At 34.0% G+C, this 21,862-nt stretch overlaps 2 protein-coding genes across 9 annotated transcripts in view; one reads left to right on the top strand and one right to left on the bottom strand.

Annotated features, from left to right (window-relative positions):
- LOC125666820 (receptor-interacting serine/threonine-protein kinase 1-like) overlaps positions 1-21,862 on the bottom strand; it is a 542,042-nt gene that overhangs the window by 154,255 nt on the left and 365,925 nt on the right. The gene's annotated exons all lie outside the window — the stretch shown is intronic.
- LOC125666915 (helicase with zinc finger domain 2-like) overlaps positions 1-21,862 on the top strand; it is a 43,762-nt gene that overhangs the window by 12,899 nt on the left and 9,001 nt on the right. For 3 of the 8 annotated variants that reach the window (XR_008799751.1, XM_048900249.2, XM_048900263.2), the window contains exons 3-19: positions 2,766-2,832; positions 4,026-4,597; positions 5,151-5,330; positions 6,381-6,698; positions 6,800-6,925; positions 7,014-7,370; positions 7,501-7,659; positions 7,840-8,087; positions 8,327-8,366; positions 8,520-8,623; positions 10,654-10,860; positions 12,477-12,516; positions 13,110-13,222; positions 14,607-14,744; positions 16,026-16,086; positions 17,965-21,466; positions 21,756-21,841. Coding sequence is in view for 7 of the 8 variants with exons in the window: in XM_048900249.2 (XP_048756206.2) it covers positions 4,069-4,597; positions 5,151-5,330; positions 6,381-6,698; positions 6,800-6,925; positions 7,014-7,370; positions 7,501-7,659; positions 7,840-8,087; positions 8,327-8,366; positions 8,520-8,623; positions 10,654-10,860; positions 12,477-12,516; positions 13,110-13,222; positions 14,607-14,744; positions 16,026-16,086; positions 17,965-21,466; positions 21,756-21,841 (6,208 nt within the window). In the remaining variant the exon portion in view is untranslated. The remainder of the gene's footprint in view (positions 1-2,765; positions 2,833-4,025; positions 4,598-5,150; positions 5,331-6,380; positions 6,699-6,799; positions 6,926-7,013; positions 7,371-7,500; positions 7,660-7,839; positions 8,088-8,326; positions 8,367-8,519; positions 8,624-10,653; positions 10,861-12,476; positions 12,517-13,109; positions 13,223-14,606; positions 14,745-16,025; positions 16,087-17,964; positions 21,467-21,755; positions 21,842-21,862) is intronic. The other 5 variants (XM_056153218.1, XM_056153220.1, XM_056153219.1 and 2 more) reach the window with 3 other exon arrangements.

Below are 21,862 nucleotides of genomic sequence, written 5' to 3'. Positions count from 1 at the left end.
TTGGTATGAAACATATTTGGAACAAAGGGAACATAAATTGTAAATTTCAGGATTCCTGCACCCAAGGGGCCTTAGGGGCAGGGCAAAAACTGCCCAAAAATGACCCAATTTTCAAAAATCTTCTTCTCAAGAACCACACATATTTAAGAAAAACTAAATGCATAGTGATGTAGAGCAGGAAGGCCTCTACCAAAATTGTAAATTTCATGATCCCCGGAGTAGGGGTTCTGATCCCAGGGCGGGGCCAAACTTGTTATATAGTGTTTATGTGTAAAACAAATAACATTTGTTTTCAAATTAGTCATATATTTTGATGTTTTATTTAATGTTAATACACCTATTGTTTAAAGCCTTTCATCAGTGTATGCACTTTTGGGGGCAGTGAAGTTTTAAGAACACATCTTGTTTTATACTGTTGCTTAACATTAGAATTTAGCTTAGATATTCAGAACAGGGAATTTTTTCTAGGTTTCATAGCCCATGGAAGTAGTGATGCTTTTTCACTAGTATTCAGGTGACCGATAAGGCCTGTGGGCCTCTTGTTATTAGAAGGGAATTCTTTTCCACCTTATTCTATTTCATATACAACTCATTAAATGATCAATGCCGGGTAATTCGTGTGATTCTTACTATCCTCTACAGTAAAATCAACCTAATTACCGATAACCAAAACCGGAGTTTCCGATAAAATTTAAAACAATCAACCGGATTTCCGAAAAGGAATTAAATCAAAACTATTGCTTGTAGAATGACAATACTTGTTTCAACGGACACTGATCATATGTTATATTGTTGACAGTAAGTAATGGTTGATAAATTGCAGAAAATTTACAAAATTGTGACCAAAATACCTAACAAAATTGGTGAATTCTACACTTGTAAACTTCCTATTTTTGTACATTACCACTATAGAATACATCAGTGCATTTATCTTGACTTTTAATATTTGCGGTTCAACGCAAACCGGTTGCCAAGCCCTAAAAGAACGTCAATCAGAATGATTTGATCAAATAAACTTACCAGTCAGAAACCACGTTCAACCGAATGTCCGATAACAACCGAATAGCCGATAACGCGTTTACCCGTGTGACTAATCTCAGCGAGATTCGTCGGGGCTGGATATTTGGACTGACGCCTCTTCCAAATCTCAGACCAGTGTCACAGTGATTCGGGAAATCTTGTCTGAACTTCGGCCGTTTGTTGCGATTAAAATGGGTTAAACTGAATTTTTTGTGCGCTTCAACTTTTCGCCTTAGACATCCTATTAACTCCCTATCACAATGAAACATGCATTTCTTACCTTTACATAGTGTAAATCCCACAGTAAAGAAAGTTGGCTATTTTCGAAGCTGTTGCAAACGGCCACCATTTCATATTACCTTCTCAACACTGAAGAGTTCCAATATACTATTTCATGACAGTTTGTACTACGATTGGAAATACAGAACTTTAATTATTGATTGACATTTACAAAGCATTTAAGCATAAACATTAAAAGCAATAAAAAGAAAACTAATATTTAATCAATCTATTTGGAGGCGTCCTAAACTATAGATGTAACCACACAACGTAAAGAGGTATCGACATACCGTAATGATGTAACCACATAACATAATGATGTAACCACATAACATAATGATGTAACCACATAACATGATGATGTAACCACATAACATAATGATGTAACCACATAACATGATGATGTAACCACATGACATAATGATGTAACCACATAACATGATGACATAACATAATGATGTAACCACATAACATGATGATGTAACCACATAACATAATGATGTAACCACATAACATGATGATGTAACCACATAACATGATGATGTAACCACATAACATAATGATGTAACCACATAACGTAATGATGTAACCACATAACATAATGATGTAACCAGATAACATAATGATGTAACCACATAACGTAATGATGTAACCACATAACATAATGATGTAACCACATAACATGATGATGTAACCACATAACGTAATGATGTAACCACATAACGTAAAGAGGTATAGATATAACGTAATGATGTAACCACATAACGTAATGATGTAACCACATAACATAATGATGTAACCACATAACGTAATGATGTAACCACATAACGTAATGATGTAACCACATAACATGATGATGTAACCACATAACATGATGATGTAACCACATACCGTAATGATGTAATCACATAACATGATGATGTAACCACATACCGTAATGATGTAACCACATAACATGATGATGTAACCACATAATGTAATGATGTAACCACATAGCATAAAGAGGTATCGACATAACATAATGATGTAATCACATAACGTAAAAAAAAAATATCGACATACCGTAATGCAGTCACGGCGTTTGATACTATGTAAAACGTTCTACATCTCCAACACTTCTCAGTGGTGCGTAGATACCAAGTTTCACGCATAAACATACCCGACAAATCCTTCCCTCGCAAACTAAAGCCATATCCAAACTCTTTCTAAATTTAATTTGACATTCTAAAAATTGAAATGGATAAGGTTAAATAACAATTTTATGATATATATGTATTTGAAACAGTAATACAAGCAATGAACTAGATCTAGTACTATCAGTTATAGTATCTTGCGCGGTTGAACTAAAAAAAAAAAAACCCCGGAGAACTTCCTTAATTTATATCATATACTTTTTGTTGTAACTAAATCATCTGTTTAATAATTTCAAAATCCTACTTAAACGGTGTTGATTTTTCTTATTTCAGTGAAGCTGCGCGAAATGAAGACTACATGGAGAAATGAATTTTGTGTGCGAGTTTCATGACATGAAAGGTAAAGCTACAGTATGGAAATCACTTTCTGGTTTTTCGATCGGCCCAAGTTAGCTGTTCTGATCGAAATTTGTCCGTTAACTGTTAACGTTTCACATTTACAATTTCTCTCAAGAACCACTGGGCCAATTTCAAGTAAACTTGGCACACTGTACCTTTGTGTGAGAGAAATTTAAGTTTGTTCACCTAGAAGGACCACCCTGTTTTAAAAAATAGTGAAAATAGGGTGAGTGTTTTTAAAATCTTTTTCTCAAGAGCTGCTTGACCAGGAAAACCATACCTTGTTCAAAAGCTTCCTTATATAAAGAGAATTCAAGGCTGTTCAAAGGATGATCCTCAGAACCATGGCTGGACCACAGTTGTATAGGAATATACTGGAAAATTAAACAAATATGTCCTTAAAAATTCACAAGGTACCACAGTATGGGGGCAAAGTTTTACATAATAATACATAGGAAAATAGACGTCTTTTGATAAGCTTCTTCTCAAGAACAGGGGTACAATTTATCAAATCAATATACGAGCGTCCTTAGGCAGATATAGTGTAGATTCAAGTTTGTTCACCCCATGACCCCCGTTAAAATTATGTAAATTAATAAGTTATATTAAGGACAAAGTTCAACTTCCATGATGATTAAGAGGTTTACTAATTGCGTATGTGCTGACTTGTATTGCGTATATATCTTATATGTTCTCTACACTGACGTAAATTAGTTTAAGAGAATAAAGTGATTGTCATTGTCCGTCCGTAAACATAATTTTGTCAGGAGAGATTATCAAAGGAATTTAATGTAGCTGTGATTTGAATACAAGTGAGGCATGAATAGTGTTGAAGGTCATATGACAATCTTACCTTCAGCTATACAAGTTCATATGCCAATCTTACCTTCATCTATTCAAGGTCATATGACAATGTTACCTTCAGCTATACAAGGTCATATGGCTTTCTTACCTTCAGCTATACAAGGTCATATGACTTTCTTACCTTCAGTTATACAAGGTCATATGGCTTTCTTACCTTCAGCTATACATCATTTCAAATATACCCAAATACCGATGACCCCCCCCCCCCCCCCCCCGAGGGTATTTGTCCTGTTAGGACGGGTCTAGCCCTTTGTTTTATAGAAAATACGTTTCATTCATACAACCTCAAAATTCAACAATATGGATAAATTCATCAATCATTTATTTCAGATTTTGATATTAATCTGCCCAAAGGTGGCACCCACAATTCATCATGAATTCGGAAAGAGAAGACAAGAAAACCGAAAATTACTATGACCTTAAAAAATGTGTCAGTGTTGTTTGCGCTAAGTTTTTGAGATTTCTGCTCTTACATTTCTTTTCAACATATGGGCAGTTAAAAGATGCCATACCAACAAATTGCTTCAAATCAAAGGATGATGCTGGTTTCATTTCGGGAAAAAATGAACGTATCATATACAATGAGGAGTCTATCTCAAACAATTTCAAATTCCCATTACTGTATCAAATATTTCGGAGTGGAGCTTGTAACGGACACATAATTGGTCCCCGTGTAGGGTGGCGTTCCACCGAAAAACCTGCTGCTTGCGATATAGATGTTGGAGATGATATTTTAAGATTAGGTCAGATATGGGAAGATCATTTAGACGATAATGACGACGAAGAAATACCAGATGGGACAAGCCAAGACCTATGGAATATTTTGCAGGATGTATCTCATAGAATGGCCGAAAAGTATGAGTTCGGAGAAGATTTTAAGCAGGAAATACGTAAAAAAGGAGGTAATGTGTTGAAAATTGTCTATGCTATGGTATGCTATGGTATATACATGTGCTAATATTTACATTTCCAATGTGTTTAACGTTGATATCTCTACGAGCTGAAGTGATAGGCATTTTCTCATGAATGTGAACAATGTACACATGAATCTTGGATAAATACAGTACAACTACTTTAATGACAGGGAATTCCGATAACGCGCTTCATGGTGTAGAGCGCTGTAGTTCATGCCCTCATGTATTTTCAAAATTGAAAATGTCTGAAATCTACTCTTATACATTATTCACATACCACACTAGTAGATTGAGACGTTCTTGTGATATACTCAAGTACCTGCATATCTGTAGCTCTCTGGAAAAAATATCGAGACCCAGAGAGATATAGACTTGCATCAAATATTCAAGTGATCTGTTATAGGTCCATGGTCCAATCTGATTCCATTCGATACTCTCATTTTTTTCCCCATGGATATTTACATACTAATGGTTCTATATAATAACAAGGGGGAACATAGCTTGTGCATGGCGATTAAATAGTGGTGTTTTTTTTTTTTAGGTGAACATATAGAAATTGATGCAGATGTTGTCCAAGTTGGCAGTAACAATGTAATGAAAACCAACATTACGGAAGATGCGACTGGAGCGATATCATTTTCTCAATGGGGGACAAATAACAACATTTACGTTAAATTGGTTGACAATCGGAGGAAAACAAAAATAGAATTGGCGGGAAAAGGTACACTATTTCAAAATAAAGGAATAGACCAATTGATTCACATGTATCATTTCAGCAACAAAACGAAAATGAGAGAAATAAAATACTTTTACAAGAGGATGGGTTGCATGGACGTAATCATCAACCTAGACACCGTTATGATGCTTGTGTATATGGCAATGCTTAATCCCTGATAGTTACAGGAAATAGACATATGACAGTTGATTGACGGCAGATGTCGCGGTTGCCTAGTGTTAAGGACATCCTCCTCGCAACCGGGACGGCCAGTGTTCAGTTCTCGATCCCGGCGTCGCATTAATCCTGAGACGTTTGTCATAGGCAGTGGCTGTTCTTTCGCCAAGCGCCCAGCATTATAAGTAAACGTCACGGATCTTTCGGATATGACCTTAAAAACGGAAGTTTCGTGTCATGGTAGACGTTGACACCATAAAGAACCCTCACTGCTACGATCCTGAGAGCAATATATAGTCTAAATTTGTGGCGCCTCACCTACAGCTGGTGACGTCTTTGCGTGAGTGAAAAATTCTCGAATGGGACGTAAAACAATAAATATACAAACATTATTATTTTTGCTATAAAGTGGTCAAATGATGTCATTGAGAAAAGAGAGTGCATGTGTAGTGTAATCTCATAATTACTAACGAATAATAGTCGAATATTATCGTGAAAAGACGTAGTACGTACATGTAGATGAATATTGCTAGTCGTGTATATATATATATATATATATATATATATATATATATATGGATCGTGTTTCGGTCGTATCAATATAGATACTTGTTCTTGAATGTGACACAGGAAATTGACACCCCGAGAAAACTAGCCGAGATTAACAAAATTTTTGAGAGGAGGAAATTTCCGATATCAACCTGACTTGTGTAGTTTTCACTCACAGAAAGGAACCATGATTTTCAAACATACCTGGGTCAATTAGATTAGATTACGTGAAATCAAAAAGAATATCACTCTACTTTTGCTACATCATTTTATTCATCGATTTTTAAAAATGTTGGTGACTATTTCTAAATTTTATTTCTTATTTTGCAGAGATGAGATTACGCTTGCAAGTAAGGGGGGATAGGAAAGACGACATTGAGAAAAAAATGTTGAATGCTAACATTGATGAATTGAACAGTTATCTGAGTAAATTGAATGTATCCATTAAAAATATTGAACCCGGATGCCTTATTATTGATGTAGAGTCACGAGTTCCATTTGACTCAAATGCGAGGAAACAAATCATAGCTATATTAGACCTGATCTTCAGTCACAGCAACGTATATGAGTTTTTAAAGGAAAACAACGTTGAAGAACTGCATACGTTTTGTTATTTTTACCATACAGATATTTGTTTCACTCCATTAGGTGAGTAACAATTCGTGTTGTTTGTTTCATTTTATTTCTTTGGTATTTGCTATAGTTTTTGACAGCCAATAAAATTGAATATCAACAAATATTTTTCACAGATGACGTTATCGTTCAACCAGTCAATCATATGAGTTTGGAGCTGACGGAGTCTACTGCTTGTGATGTTGATTTGTATGTGTCAAAAACATGTCTCGAATTGGCAGACAACCATTTCACAACGGAGGGTAAGTCATGTCCATAGTGAATCGTGTTGTTCAAAGAAGTTCAAACTATTATCAAAATGAACACTCTGGGTTTTTCTTCTTGTTTTAGTACACGAGAAAATCAACCTGACACTTTGTGCCGAAACTGTGCAACCAGATAATTCACAGTTTCCAGAGGTCCAAAATATACTGACCGAAAGGCAAGTCCGTCGATTCAATGATGATTTAAAAACTTGCGAATTGATTGTAGATCACATTGAGACGTGTTCTTTTGGTATTGAAATTTCATTATCAACAAAATATGAAGTGCCTTACAGTGATCTGGTCCTCGCATCAGGACCAATTCCAGAAATTTTGGGGACAATTTTGCGGGAAATTTTTCAAACAGATAAAGTATCTTCCATACAACTTCTGAGACTTTGTGTGATTATGTTTGTGCCTTTAGATTACGATAAAGAGGACAAAGGTAAGCTATTCATGATACGATTATCAATACTTGCATTTTGATGATGAAAAAAATAATTAACGAGCTCTCATGCTGGGTTGAGTTATAGTAATAGAGATTAAATCATGCACAATTTTCAAATATCTCCCAGGTGTGGATTTTTTTCTGGAAACTGGATCACAAATATCAGAGGCAATAGAAAACAAAACGTTTTCAACGATTGTATCCACACTCCTAGGCACACAAGATGGAAGACTGCCGGAAAATGTTCAGAACTTGAAAGTGAGAGCTGTACTGGACTATGCAAATGGTAAGATTTTCAGATGATTAAATCGCCCTTCTCCTCATATTCAAGTTTTGTTTATTTTTCATAATGCTTGTAAAGAACTGTATATTTATCTGTTGAAGATGAGTGACTGATAACAACTGATAGAACGGTTAATAATTGATTGGAAATATTCAACTTACCTTCTGCATAATTTTAATACAGTGATCATTTCAGATCAATCTGACGAGGATAGTGATCAAGCTATAGATATTTCAGAATGCCTGGAAACGGATCCAGAGGAGGCAGAAACAGAGCAGCTCTTAAACAGAATTAAAGAATCAAGACAGGAGCTGGAAGAAGGACGTTTACACAAGGCAAAGGAATTAGCACAAGATGTGTTTAAAGAGCTAACGGAAATTGACTCAAAGGACACAATCATGTTTAAAGACTTACTGAAAATATTTGAAGGGGTATATCATATTACTAACCTTTTCTGTTGTTAATATATACGAATTCACGTGATTCATCTTAAACAAAGACATTACTGTATAATTATTTTAGAAGGCTCTACATGATTTTAAAATGATTTTTTTTTTGTTTCTTTGTTGTAATACGTCCCATTTGAGAATCATTTACTCATATAGAGACGACTTTTAAAATGAGATGCTAAATATAACACCAAATATACATATTACTCATTCCTTTTCAGTGTGCTGACAACTTTTACGCACTGAAATGCTTTTGGAGAAGTAAGGAACTTTGTCTATTAAATCAATCGTTGAATGTCACTCTTAATTGCATTAATTAATATTCTGTATTTCAGAAGGGACATTGTTTATTCGATTTATCAGACTATTGTTAAACATGTTATGAAATTTGTTATTCAATTTGATTTTTTTCAGTACGCATCCTGACAGATATTGAAGATGAATTCGACGTGCTGGATCATCTCCTACAATCGGGACAGTATTGGGTTCGAGTTGTTGAAGGACCCTATGAATTTGAGGTAATACTGATCATGGAACGTATAAACTATGTTCATTATCAAAATAAGAACCAGTCGGAGAATACCTAAGCCTTGATGGTCAACGTGGGATAAAATCATGTGAGTTTTGGCTGTCTAACACAATCCCAGATGACCTGATGCGAAAAGGAAAATCTAGAAAAGTTTTCGATACACAGTTTGAAGCCATGAATGAGACGTGACTAAGCTCAATGCAGTCTCCAGAATGAACGTTCGTTAAATTCTCACCTAATAATTCATCTTTATCTCCACCTGATTATGTCATTTTAAAAGACCAATACAACCCAACAACGCTTGGAAACCCTTTCAAATATGAAGACTCGAAGGCACATTGTTCATTTCTGATAGTGATATACTTGTACAATATACCCCACCAATTTATTTTCTACTTATTACTTCGGGAAAAGGTGGCGCAAGCAGCCAATACAACGAAGTTTGAATATAGAAGTAGGACACAAGGTTGTTGTATACATGTGCAATGCAAAATAGAGGAAAATCGGATTACATATTTTTTAAATTAATCAAAAAACAAAATATCAAAGATATTGAACTTGAGGAATTTTTTTTTACTCATTTCTTTGGTACTACCTTATTGCTGTAAAAATATTGCCATACCTTTTTCAAATTCTCAAAAGTTTTTTTTTCATTAAGCTTTTATCGTTTAGTACATTTTCCGAAACAAGATACCGCGATTTACCTTAAATTTTAAAATTTATGGGGGGCGGGGGGCGGCTGCGCCTCCCTCTAAATCCGCCACTGTTGGGTACAAAACAATGTCTTATTTGACCCCATGAAAAAACATAATAACATGGAAATGTGCCTTATGACATTTATACCTTGATCTAATGTTTTATATAAGCTATTGAAGAGTATAACTGCATATCAACTGTGACCTCATTGCTTTATAGTTTACTAGTTTCCAAGTTTATATCCAAAATACGCTTTGTTGTAGTTTTTATCATTATGATAATGACTATTATTATCTTTTAGCAGTAGACAGTTAACCTACTGAGCTATTCAGCTATGCAATTAGATTCAGAAGGAATATACAAGTATTGCTAATATTTGTTTATAGATAAGATAAGATAAGTTTATTCCAATTTTGGGCCCAGAGGGCAAAACAGTCAGACAGTTTTTAAAGAAGGAAATTCAAAAAAGAAAGAAAGTTTACAACATTAACTACAGGTTACATAGACTGCAAACTGCATGTGGATGCAGCATGTTGGGGAAACAAGTATATTCATTCATGTTTTAAAAGGAAAGAAAGACAGCCAATTGACGATGTAATCGATCCCGATCTAAATTATAAAAAGTGGTAATAAATAACAAACTACATTCCCTTGTTGTAAAATGGTTTAGAAATTGAATGAATTTATAAATCAAACAACTCTCTTGATGACAAGTGCATCAAATAAGAATCCATTGATTATTTTCCGTCAATTTTGGTTGGGAACGGTACTTTTTCCTCGTTTGGTTCAAATTTTAAAAATTGCAATATTTATGAAATTTGATCATTTCATTACAATATCTTTTTAAAATACGTTTGTCTCATATGACATTTTCCACTTGACGTGTTTCTTGAAGATTTAAGCCGTAGATTTTAAAAATAACGTTTTTAATTTTTATGAATACTTTTAATTAAGAAAGTAGAACGTCTACTTGAGTCTTCATGGGAAATTTTATTAGATATCAATTGCAAACAAAATACCTTTTTATTTTTCCGGGGGAAAAAACCAATCCTATGAAATAATTGAGAGGTTGTACATTATACATCACTCTTTCGATGGTGAAATCATACTTCATATGAGATGCTTTACAAGCCATTAAATAAAATTTTGGAGTAGCAATCTACCTTGACCTCAATAAGGTTTTTTAAAAAAAAAAAATACAATATAACACAAAACAACTCAGTTGTAACCAAATATTTAAAACAAAACTTTCAAATTTCTTGCAGAGAAATTCATAAAATATAAAAACGAATTACCTTTAGTGTCTATTATCTCTTTTTGCAGGAAATCATAGAGGTGTTTTTAGAAATGGAAAATATGGCACATCAATCTCTGAAAGATGATAATTTTGCTGCATTTCAATTATGGTGCGAGCTAGGAATTTCATATTCACATTTGGAATCTCTGTATAGACTAACAGAGCAGAGGAAGAAAATACAGGAGAGACAACGGGTCGGCAGTTTGTGCATTATTGAAATATTTTATAGAGAAGTAAGTTTCAGTTTTCTGGTATTCTGGAGGGTTGGTCACTCACCCGATATTCTGTGACATTGATTAGTGTCATCTGATTGATGATCGACACTTCAAATCTTGTGGAGTCAGTCTCCGTAATATTTATTCATAAATTAAGATATTTTCAATTGATTAAATGCTATTTTATTATGTGGGGACATTCTTTGAATAATTTTTGAAAGACTGAATATTTACAATTTCATTGGACGTAAATTCTTAGAAAATTGTTCAATAAAAAGGAAGACATATCTGTTGAATTTTCGTAATTTTTTTTTATATTAGTCCACGATATATCAAACTTAATCATGGATCAATTTGATAGAAAGTTTTCAAACTTATTATATTTACATGTATATATACGAGATCTAACAAGTATATCTGTGTGTGTGTGTGTGTGTGTGTGTGTGTGTAATCCAAAAAATGATAGAAATATCTACACAAGTGGTATTGAGATAAAATATTACAAAGCCGATTCAACTAGTGCAAATTGCTTGGTTATATACTTTTTATTCATTGTGGAATCAAGCAATTCATTTTACTCCTGATAGATGAGGAATGAAATTAGTATATATATATATATATAGAGAGAGAGAGAGAGAGAGAGAGAGAGAGAGAGAGAGCACAGAAAATTTCACTTTATTTAGATACCCACTTCCACCCCTACCCGGGTTTGAACTCACGACCTGCGGAACCATATATATATATATATATATATATATACAAAGCACTAAAATGACCAACGACACGAACAACGAGATTGTCAAATTTTCGGGACGACCCGTCCCTTCTTCAGGACAAACGAAAACAATTACATAATGTGGTCAATATCAACAGAGCATAATAACAAAAACTACATATAAATACATCTAGCACTACAACTACACTAATCTACAAACGTATTTACAACGCAGACTACATGTTTTTGGTCTTTAGGCTTGCCAATCAATGTTAAAAGTGGAGCGAATTAGGACATGCCTAATTCGTCCAAAGAGCTGATCCAAAATGTCCGAAAAGAAAAACAATAAACTTAATTAATCTCAAGTGGAACGAGTTAACCCAATTACGTTGACAAATAGTAAAGCTAACTCGTACCCAGAGAGATTCTATTTTAACCATGCATAATTTATAAAAGATAATAGTAAGTAACAAATACAAAAAAATAAATAAATGAAAATAAGCTATGTAAACGAAGTAAGAGATGAACAAAGTTTGAGAGAAAGATAATGTAAACAACAAGTTTGAATAAGTTAACAAAATGGACCAACTCCAAACAAAAACAAAGAATAGGCAGCCCAGGAAATTGAATCAACATCAGACATTCCCGTACTGATCATGTCTAGGGTAGATGTGTAAGAAAAACATAGAATCACGGAAACTGATAAATGGGTTTTACAATATATATATATATATATATTGGTTGTTGGGTTTTAGTGCTTATATATATACATGCATATCTCTCTCTCTCTCTCTCTCTCTCTCTCTCTCTCTCTCTCTCTCTCTCTCTATATATATATATATATATATATATACATATATACATATATACATACATACATACATACATACACAATATATGTGTGCATTTTATACTTTAGGAAGAATATGACATAATATGTTCCATGTGTAGAAAGCTAGGTAAGTGGTATCAATTTTATCTATTACATAATACTCCTTATATAATGACTTTCTTTTCAAGTTTTGTTCACAAAAGTCTGCAGGATATCTCCGTAAAATGTCTATTCTAGAAATATAAAAATCTTGTGATATCATGACGAAATATAAAACATCGGGTTCAACAAAGCACGGTTTTGATCCACATAGCTATCTCGCACATCCTACAGATGGAATCGCCAATTGGTTAAATAATACTACCAACAACAAAAAACCCAGTTATTCAACCATTTCACGAAATCATGACTGGTGATAATGTGAAAAAATTCTGAATACATATCAAAATAGTTATTGTTATGGTTTCAACAGTATTGCAAGTTTTCTTATTACGATTATATGACAGTAAACCATAGTGAAAAACCCCATCAGATAAGTTAAATTATCAATATACATGCATTCATTTTGTAAAATTGAATCCAACTTCGAAATGCTTTTTATTCATCAAATATCAAGTATTATGGAGTACATATATAAAATCAACAGAGAATAAACTAATCATGGTACTGTATATTTTACCAACGGAAATCGTGATGTTAAAATGAATCGTATCTCTTCAGAAAAGAACCAGTTCTTGAATGCAGAAGGTTTGTACTTGTGGGCTCAAGCTCTGCATCAATTAGGCAAGGTTGATGTTGCCTTGAAAAAAGTTGAAGCAGCCTTGAACATTGAGGTAAACTATTTCCAACAAATCTTAAGCGAAAAATGATTATTACGCATCTCATGTGCACATCATGAAAGAGAGTTCCTTTCAAATTCTTTGTTTTTTCCCGACTATTCTGGAGTAAATTTTTCCTGTGATTGTACTACTCGAATCATTAGTAAGATGTCCGTCACCTGTCTGTGTGTAATACAGACAAATCCCTTATTGATTTCCCTGTAGTAATAGATACTACTGTTACTACTGTCCGTCCGTCAGCACTTTCTACTGTCACATAACCTAAGGTAACTCCATACTCGCATTATAATCTGATAAAGGTATAGGAATTATATTTATTTCTATTTATTAGAGACTAGACTAATAAATTATCAAATAAAAATATAGGTTATCGCACATCATTAAGACATATATTGACAAAATCATATATCAACATAAGAAAATTGCAATTTTCATTAAACAGCATTATCAAAATTTCACAAAAAGCTGGTTATAACGGTGTAATAGTATTCTTAACAATTTCATGGAACTGTTTATTTACAAAAATATACAAAATGTCTGTGATAAAGGAAAGCCATGGCATAATGGACTTGATAAAGAAATAATTGAAAACAGAGTTATTGCCCTTGGATTTAATATTTTGAAACATATCATTGATTATTCATATATAACTTAGACTTTTGAAATATTTTATGTGTAACAAGATTTTTACAATAATTATAGGAAAAGACTCCAACAAAATTTATGTACCTTTCATGCATAAATCTAAATAAATCATAGATTTAGCAAAATATTATGATGTGACGACCACACGCGGATGGAATTACTCTTAAGTTTCTTAGGGAAGGTTTTCATGAATTTCATATATAATACTTGGATTAGGCAGAGGAAGCCTTTTTCGATTTTCAGATTTAGCGGTTTTGTCGTTACGTAGTAATGGAACTTAATTTTTTTTTTATTGAAGTATCTATTGCGGGGACCTTTCTGGCTCGTCGGTTTTTCAGTTATTTTAGTATCTTCAGATTTTGTGGTCTAGACAAAATATAATCAATAATGCATGGAAATTTACTATGTAAATCCTTCTTACGTCACTTGACCTTTGTTCTACCCAACGAGACTGTTAATGCTACTCACTCTTAACTCTCAATGTCATCTCTTTTTAACCAACTTCTGTAATATCATGATTTGAAACATTTGAAATTGGACATAATTGTTTGTAAATTTCAAAATCACTTTAATTGGCGTTTGAGTGTTTCCAGAACATTAAACTTAAATTACTAAATACTAGTATAATTCGTCTTTAGCAAAGCCCTAAATTCATATTGTATTATTTTGTAAGATTCCAAAATGCCCAATAGTTAAAATCACTTTAATCGATCTATGTCAATGTGATGTACAGAATATGGAGGAACAGACGAGGAAGAATCTTAAGATGTTACAATGTGAATTGCTTATGGCTTTGGATTCAAGTCTAAAGAGAGAAAGCGATTTAGACATGGATTGGTTAGAAGACACTAATATCAGAAAACCAAAGCAGGTAAGTTAGCGGAAGGGGGGTCCCTCATCAATATCATTCTATCCAGAATATTTTGCTCAGGGTGCATTCGAAATATATCATTATGGCAAATCATAAACCAAAAGAAAATGGGGAATTGGTGTGTTTACTGGTGAGCTAAATGTATTTATATCTGTTGCTCTGTGTGCACTTCAAGATTAACTTTTAGAGTTTTCACATTTGATGTTGTTACAATCCGCATTCTTAGATTTCGATATTAATGCAGCTTACATGTTATGTAACAATGATATATTTAACAAAGTAGATGGGAATGATGTCCGTTGAAACTAATTTTAACTCGTGCTTTATCTACATTAGTGAGACATTCCTTCCAACATTAGCATGTACCGTTTGTGTCTTCATCTCCTAGACATTCTTTCTCATACATTTAAAACATTTTATTATCGATTCTCTAGCGTTTTTCATGTGATTTCTGTTTAAAATAAGGATCTGTTGAAATAAGTTGTCTTCTTTCTAATGTTTTTCCCAATTCGTTTGTTTATAAGGCCTATGACGTGTTCAAAGTTGCCGTATTGAAGAAAATACAAACTAGAAAAACACAATCACCAGAATTAAAGCAGAACAATCCTTGTAAACAGTTGCTACAAAATGTTAACGGAAGTGATGTAAGGCATATTCGATCTGTATTCTACGATATTCAGCAACTGCAGTCACATATATTGAACCGTCGAAAAGCAACTGCACTTTGCGAGTGCCCATATCTACATTTTCAAACATAGAGTGTTCTAGTTTGCCCACCGTTTTGTGTTATGATACGGAAAACATTTGATAGAATCATTGTTACAGGTATTAAAGTGAAGATAATTTCTATAATTCTTCGGGAAGACAAAATAATGCCAATTACAATATCTCAAAGAAAGTCACTGCAAAAAGAAAAAGAAAAGATCGTTTCAAAACTGGTGTATAATGGATAAGTTGTATATTCATACATTGTAGGACCTTTATGCAGTTAACTTCGCATATCAATATTTCACGTTATTTTAACTTTTAAACAACATTCATTTGGGGTATATTTCTTAAAAGACGCACACATATGTCACGACTTACAGATTCATTGTTAATCTAGCTAATTGCAGCCGTAATATAGTTCCGATTGGATGCATCTTTTCTAACGAGCTGTGTTGGATAAAATATAGGTGATACATTATATGTGTAGGAGATAATTCTGGTATTTGGGCTGTCTTTGTTGAAGTACTTAAATAATAAATAATTTCTTTCTCGCTATTCATTTTTCATATAAAGATGCAAGAAAAAGCCACGAAAATCCGAAAGCGGCATGTACCAAAAAAGAGGGAGAGTCGACGTAAGTCTGTCAAATACATTGTATTTTTGTTTCACGTTCTTTTAAATACTAATTTGGGTCTGTCCATCCGTCTATCTGTAACACATTGGTTTCCTAATGATATTTCAAGTGCAACACGAAGAGTTTCCATGCTTTAGGTGAGATTCCTGCTGCTTTGGTAGTCAAAAGGTAAAAAACAAAAATCACCAGTCCATGAAAGGCCACCAGGTCACATAAAAAACTCCCATAAAAATCTCCATAATATAAGGACGACTTTTACTAATTTCTATTGTGTCAAAAGGCCCACACCAAATAGTTTTAGAAAGTTTAAAAAGTACGTTGGTTGGTATCTCAAACTCTATCTGAGCTTTAGCAATGAAATTGCACATAAGTCTCCATTCTAAAAGGATTATCCTTATTGTTTGGGCCAAACTCAAGGTCATATGATTAAATCAAGAAATGGTTAATGGTTTCTAGCTGTATGATATATCACAGGAAGAGTTTCCATGACTTAACGATAAATCCTATTGTTTTCAGTTCATAACGTCAATGATACATATTTGGATTAAGGAGTTATGCTACACCAGAGAAATTTTATTTAGATGAAAAGTGGTGGATATGTACAACAATATTTTGAAGTTTAAAATTTTCAAAATTACTTTATTTTGTCAAAAAATACAGTTTTAGTAGAAGGTAATCTGATTTTTTTTTTAAAAATCCCTGCTGGACTTGAATCTTCGACCTACAGTTCAGCAGTCGGTATTCTAACATACTGAGCTACTCGGCTAGGTATTTAAATTGAAAAGGAAAAGTCAAATATTGCTGATATCGATTTTTTTCATCGATGCTTTTGAAGGAAGTCAGTCATTATGACAATGTAGAGTACCTCCTTAAGAGGATTAAGAGATATTTTCCAAATGATATTTCATCATACCAATCACACTTCAGATTAAGACTTCCGGTCACAATAGAACGGCCTTTATTGGTTTTAGTCAAAAGTCAAGGTCACCAGTCAATATGTACCAAATATCACTTATATTTCAATGACACTTTAGGAAAATAATGTCTGCCATTTCAAAAAGCGCAAATGAAATAAATATATTTTCACAAATTCGAGGAGTGCATAGATTGATTGAATTTGTTTGGTTTTAGCTATGTTCATAATGGTTTGAATTATATAATCAATCTATGAAATGTTTTCTGGATGATATCTAGGTACAGCTGTACTTGAGCTTTAGCCTACTGTCAAAGGTCCAAGACGTACGATAGCATTAAAAATAGTTTGCAGACGATATCTCAAATATTATCAAAGTATCACATGGAAACCACAAAAAGGTCACATTACATTCTGGGTTCAAAGGGGAAGGTGATAATCATGCAAATAAGTAATAATGGTATATGGATGATATCTTTTATATTGCAATGAAACTGTAGAAAAATAATTTTCAGTTAATGTATGAAAGGTAAAGGTAACGAACAGTGATCAATCTCATAATTTCTACAAGCAATTCAAAACAGATAGTTGAGCAAATACGGACACACCAGAGGTGGGATATGTTGCCTAGTAGGAGTAAGAATCCTCTGTCGACCGGTCACACCCGCCGTGAGCCCTATATCTTGATCAGGTAAACGGAGTTATCCGTAGTCAAAGTCAGTGTGCTAAGAGCGGTCTAACAATCGGTATGAAACACGTCAGACAGCATTTGACCCAATGATAGATATCCCATTTTTAAAAGCATAGTTCAAATAAATGGAATTCTAAACAGTGGACATGCATTCATTGAATTTGCTTGTTTTAAGCTACGAACATTTTGACTTAATTACTGTTGTCTTTTTCCTTGAAAATTTGATACTTATCAATAAATAAATTTTAAATTATTTTTGTATTTCTTCAATTAGCAAAGCGCCAAGAGCAAAAGGTTGTGTCTCCACAATCAACAGGAAAATGCAATAAGGAAGAAGAAAGACCAAAAGTTGGTTTTTATGAAGATTCCTCCAAGTATAAATCGTGGAAAGATGTTCCTCCACATAACCCCGAGCCAAAGGAAAGAACAAAAAGGCGGAGACAAAAAAGACACTCTGAAACCTCTCAGGATTTTAATGTTGTTGAATGTGCAAATACTGAATTTGCTGAAAATGATTCGGGTCAAGAATCGGATGATGAAACTATGCTTTCAGAAAATCTAATAACACTTACGGATCCGAACTATCAGCATCCTGATAAAGAGGATACTTTAAACGTTCAAAGCACATGCTATGAAACGTTATCTAAATTTGAAGATGACCAAACTAACACAGAATTGGTTGAAAATGGATTAGATTTGTCAGACAAATGCATAGAAACTTTTAAACACAGTAGAGCAAAATTCTGTTATCCACCAGAAGAAGACATCAAGACTCTGAAAGAAAATTTGCAAACTGATAGCCATACGTACAAAAAGTGTGTCATTCAAGTCGAATCTGCTCACAAAGCTGTATGCAAAAACATGGATCTGGCTGATGATCTAAAGGAAATTTTTATCTCCGGAAGATCAAAATGTGGGAGAATTTTTTCAGAGGATGAAGTTGTTGTGGAGGTGTTGGGACAATCCCAATCCAAGAAGGCAAATGAAGATAGCAAGTTCATAAAAGACACAAATGTATATGGAAAAGTGCTCGGAATTTTGAAAAGAAATCGATATCGGAACATTCCACATCCCGTATTGGTTTGCGCAAAAGATGACTTTTTACCCCATATGATGAAACCTCTTTGCAAAACAGTTCCAAAAATACAGATTTGTCATACACATTGCAATAACAAACATAAACTCGATCTTTATGTATTTGACAGAAAGAGTAAATCTGTTCAACATCGAGAAACTATAGAAATTGATCATGATGTGCAAAGAGCTTACTGTTATTTGGTTGCCATACTCCATTGGGAAGATATGTATCCATTCGGTGTCATACTACGAATGATCAATATCAAAGACGAAGTACAATCAGGTATAGATATCTTGCGCCTACAGCATCGTGTACCTGGTTCATTCAGCACCGAAACAACCGATGAAGCGAAAAACATTCGCAAATTAATCCAAAGTGACCATGAAAATATCTGCAATATCTTTACAGTTTGCGACAACGATATTGGAGAATTTGGATTTAGCCTAGCAAGGAAAGATTCAGCAACCATAGAAATAGGGGTACATGTTCCGGATGTTGCCTCCATGATAAAACCTGGTGGCTGTATTGACATTGAAGCTCGGAAACGGTGTACTGACTATGAAACAGGAAGAAACTTCGACATTACATATATGCTTCCATATGATCTTAGAAAAAAGGTAGGATTCGTCCTGGAAGAAGAAAGAAGAGCATTTTCCTTGTACTTTTCATTTGCAAATCATGGACAAGATCCTGAAGTAATAAATCAAACCGCAAAAGTCACAAGAACAGTTGTAAAAACTGTACGACAAATGTCAATGTTTGAGGCAAATGAAATGACCGGGCTAAGTGCTACAGTAGATGATCTCAGAATACTTAGATTGGCATCGGAAACACTGCGGAAAAAAAGACTCGGAAATGCTGCCTTTTATGAAAATATAAGCGAATACCGTCTTTTTGATGAAATGTGTACCCATAGCGACATTCAAAGGACAATATTCGAAATATTGCTATACGCTGATTTAAAGGTTGCGGAATATTTGACGGAAAGGTATCCCGACCATGTACCTCTCAGATGTCAAAGTAAACCTTTGAAAGATGCTGTTGTACAATGGAAAAGTGACAACGAGTCACGTATTGATGGAACTTTACTTTCTCTTCAAGGAGTAGAGATGATAGACGAAGAGTACTCAGTTCTCGTAAAACATCGCAAAAATGAACATCTCATTCCAGTTCAGATATCTGTTGTAGAAAAAATTCAAAACTGCACAAAAGATGTTGGTCTTGATGAGGTTAAAAAGATTCTAGGTGCAGATGAAATACATCCACTCCAATGCTTGGCTCTTCGCAACTGGACTTCAATACAGGGAAATGCAGAATTCAAATGTTCATCGAACAATAAGGAAGATCCATGTCATTTTGGCTTAAGAGTATCATCATATACACCATTTACCAAGCCTTTATCAAACTACTTGGGTATATTTGTTCAAAGACTGTTACATGCAATTGAAGACTGTGTACCAGCTTGTCCATTTGAAAAAATTGAAATTGAAAAATTATGCATGGAAATGACCGATAAGAAGAGGCAAGCGAAGCAGTTTAATATCAACTGCCAATTGGTAATCTTTGGACATAAATTCAGAAAGCAACCAACCGTTCTGAATGGATTCTTGCAAAAAATTACTGAGTCCGATATCGAATTATGCTTTCCTGCAATGACGCCATTGCACAAGTTGAGCAAATCGCTTCCGTTAAATCTTTTGCATTCAAGAGATAGACCAGTTCTTCATCAAGGTGCTGTTACTATGAAATGGCAAGGCAGAATATATTCGCAAAGATTTAAGACAAAAACATCACCAAAGGAAAATGAGTATCTCAAGCTTGATCCAAATAAATCAGTCGCATATCAAAGTTTGGCAAAATGGACAAAACTTTTGAGATCCCTGGTGAAGGGAAAAGACGAAAAACTCGGACAACTTTCAAATGCTCTTGATTCCAATACGACAAGGACATCCGACACTGTCAATGATGTTTGTTCAGAAGTCATAACGGGGAATTTTGCAAAACAAACTTGTACATATAGTCTTTCATTCAAATATGGGCAGGTTCTCAAAATACAAATGTCTGCTGCACCTGAAAGAGGGTTAATGATCCCTATACCCCAGCTCTATGACATAACCCCAAATGTAAAGTTCTGTCTTCAACATGTTCGTAATCCAGTCGAGGTTTTTTCAGGTACTGCCAAAAATCATTCAAAAAATGAATATGGATCCTGCAAAAATTATATAGATGTGTGGCTACCGATCCTCTCTATGGAAATAGCAATGCAGTGCACTAGAAATAATTCCGTAACATTGTGTGACTTGCCCATAACGTTCAAAGAACATGGAGGCATTTTCACATTAAAATATTCGTATCTAGAAAAAAGAGATATTGAATTCGCAGCTCATCCAGTGGATTTACTACCTTCAACACAAGAACATGAACATTTTTTATCTGGTGGATTGGATTTTTTATGTATTAGGTGTCCGTTAGACTCTAGTCCAACAGCTTCCAACTTCGGGAATGGCGCAATTTGTTCAAAACAAAGTTATTGGATTGGTCATGCAAGAGTAGCGAACATACAGCACAGACCTTTTGACAAGGATATTGTCCGTATTCAGTTTATCTGTCATAGAAGCAGTCCAAAGATTCCCGAAGAAATGCGAAATAAAAGAAAACAATGTCAAATAGAAATACTGCAAGTGTTCGATGTCAACAGGTACTGTATGAAGCATTTTCTTATTATAGTAAAACACTTAGAACTAGGTGCTGAAGATGAATAATTTTTTAATTCGTTGTGAACGTAATTCGTTTTATCCAATAATTTCATGATATTTTTAAATATTACATGAAAATGACTTTGCTGTAAGCGGGAATTTATTATAAGCGTGTTCGCTGTAACCGTGCTTTACTGTACTAGGTTGAATTCTCGTTTGTACATTTGGTTTAATGTGTACTTTTATATAAAATGGTAATATCAATATGTTAAGAACACTCTAATTTTGCAGGAGAACTGAAGTATGCATAAAAATGTTAGAAACAGCCCCATGTCTTGCGCAAGCTATTGCACAGAGAAAGAAGATTCCACATCTGGGTAAAACAGTTCATCTGATTG

This window comes from Ostrea edulis, chromosome 1, assembly GCF_947568905.1.
Source record: "Ostrea edulis chromosome 1, xbOstEdul1.1, whole genome shotgun sequence".
NCBI classification, from domain to species: Eukaryota; Metazoa; Mollusca; class Bivalvia; order Ostreida; family Ostreidae; genus Ostrea; species Ostrea edulis.
Note: the sequence above shows the minus strand (reverse complement) of the source record. Positions and strands in the feature narration are given on the sequence as shown.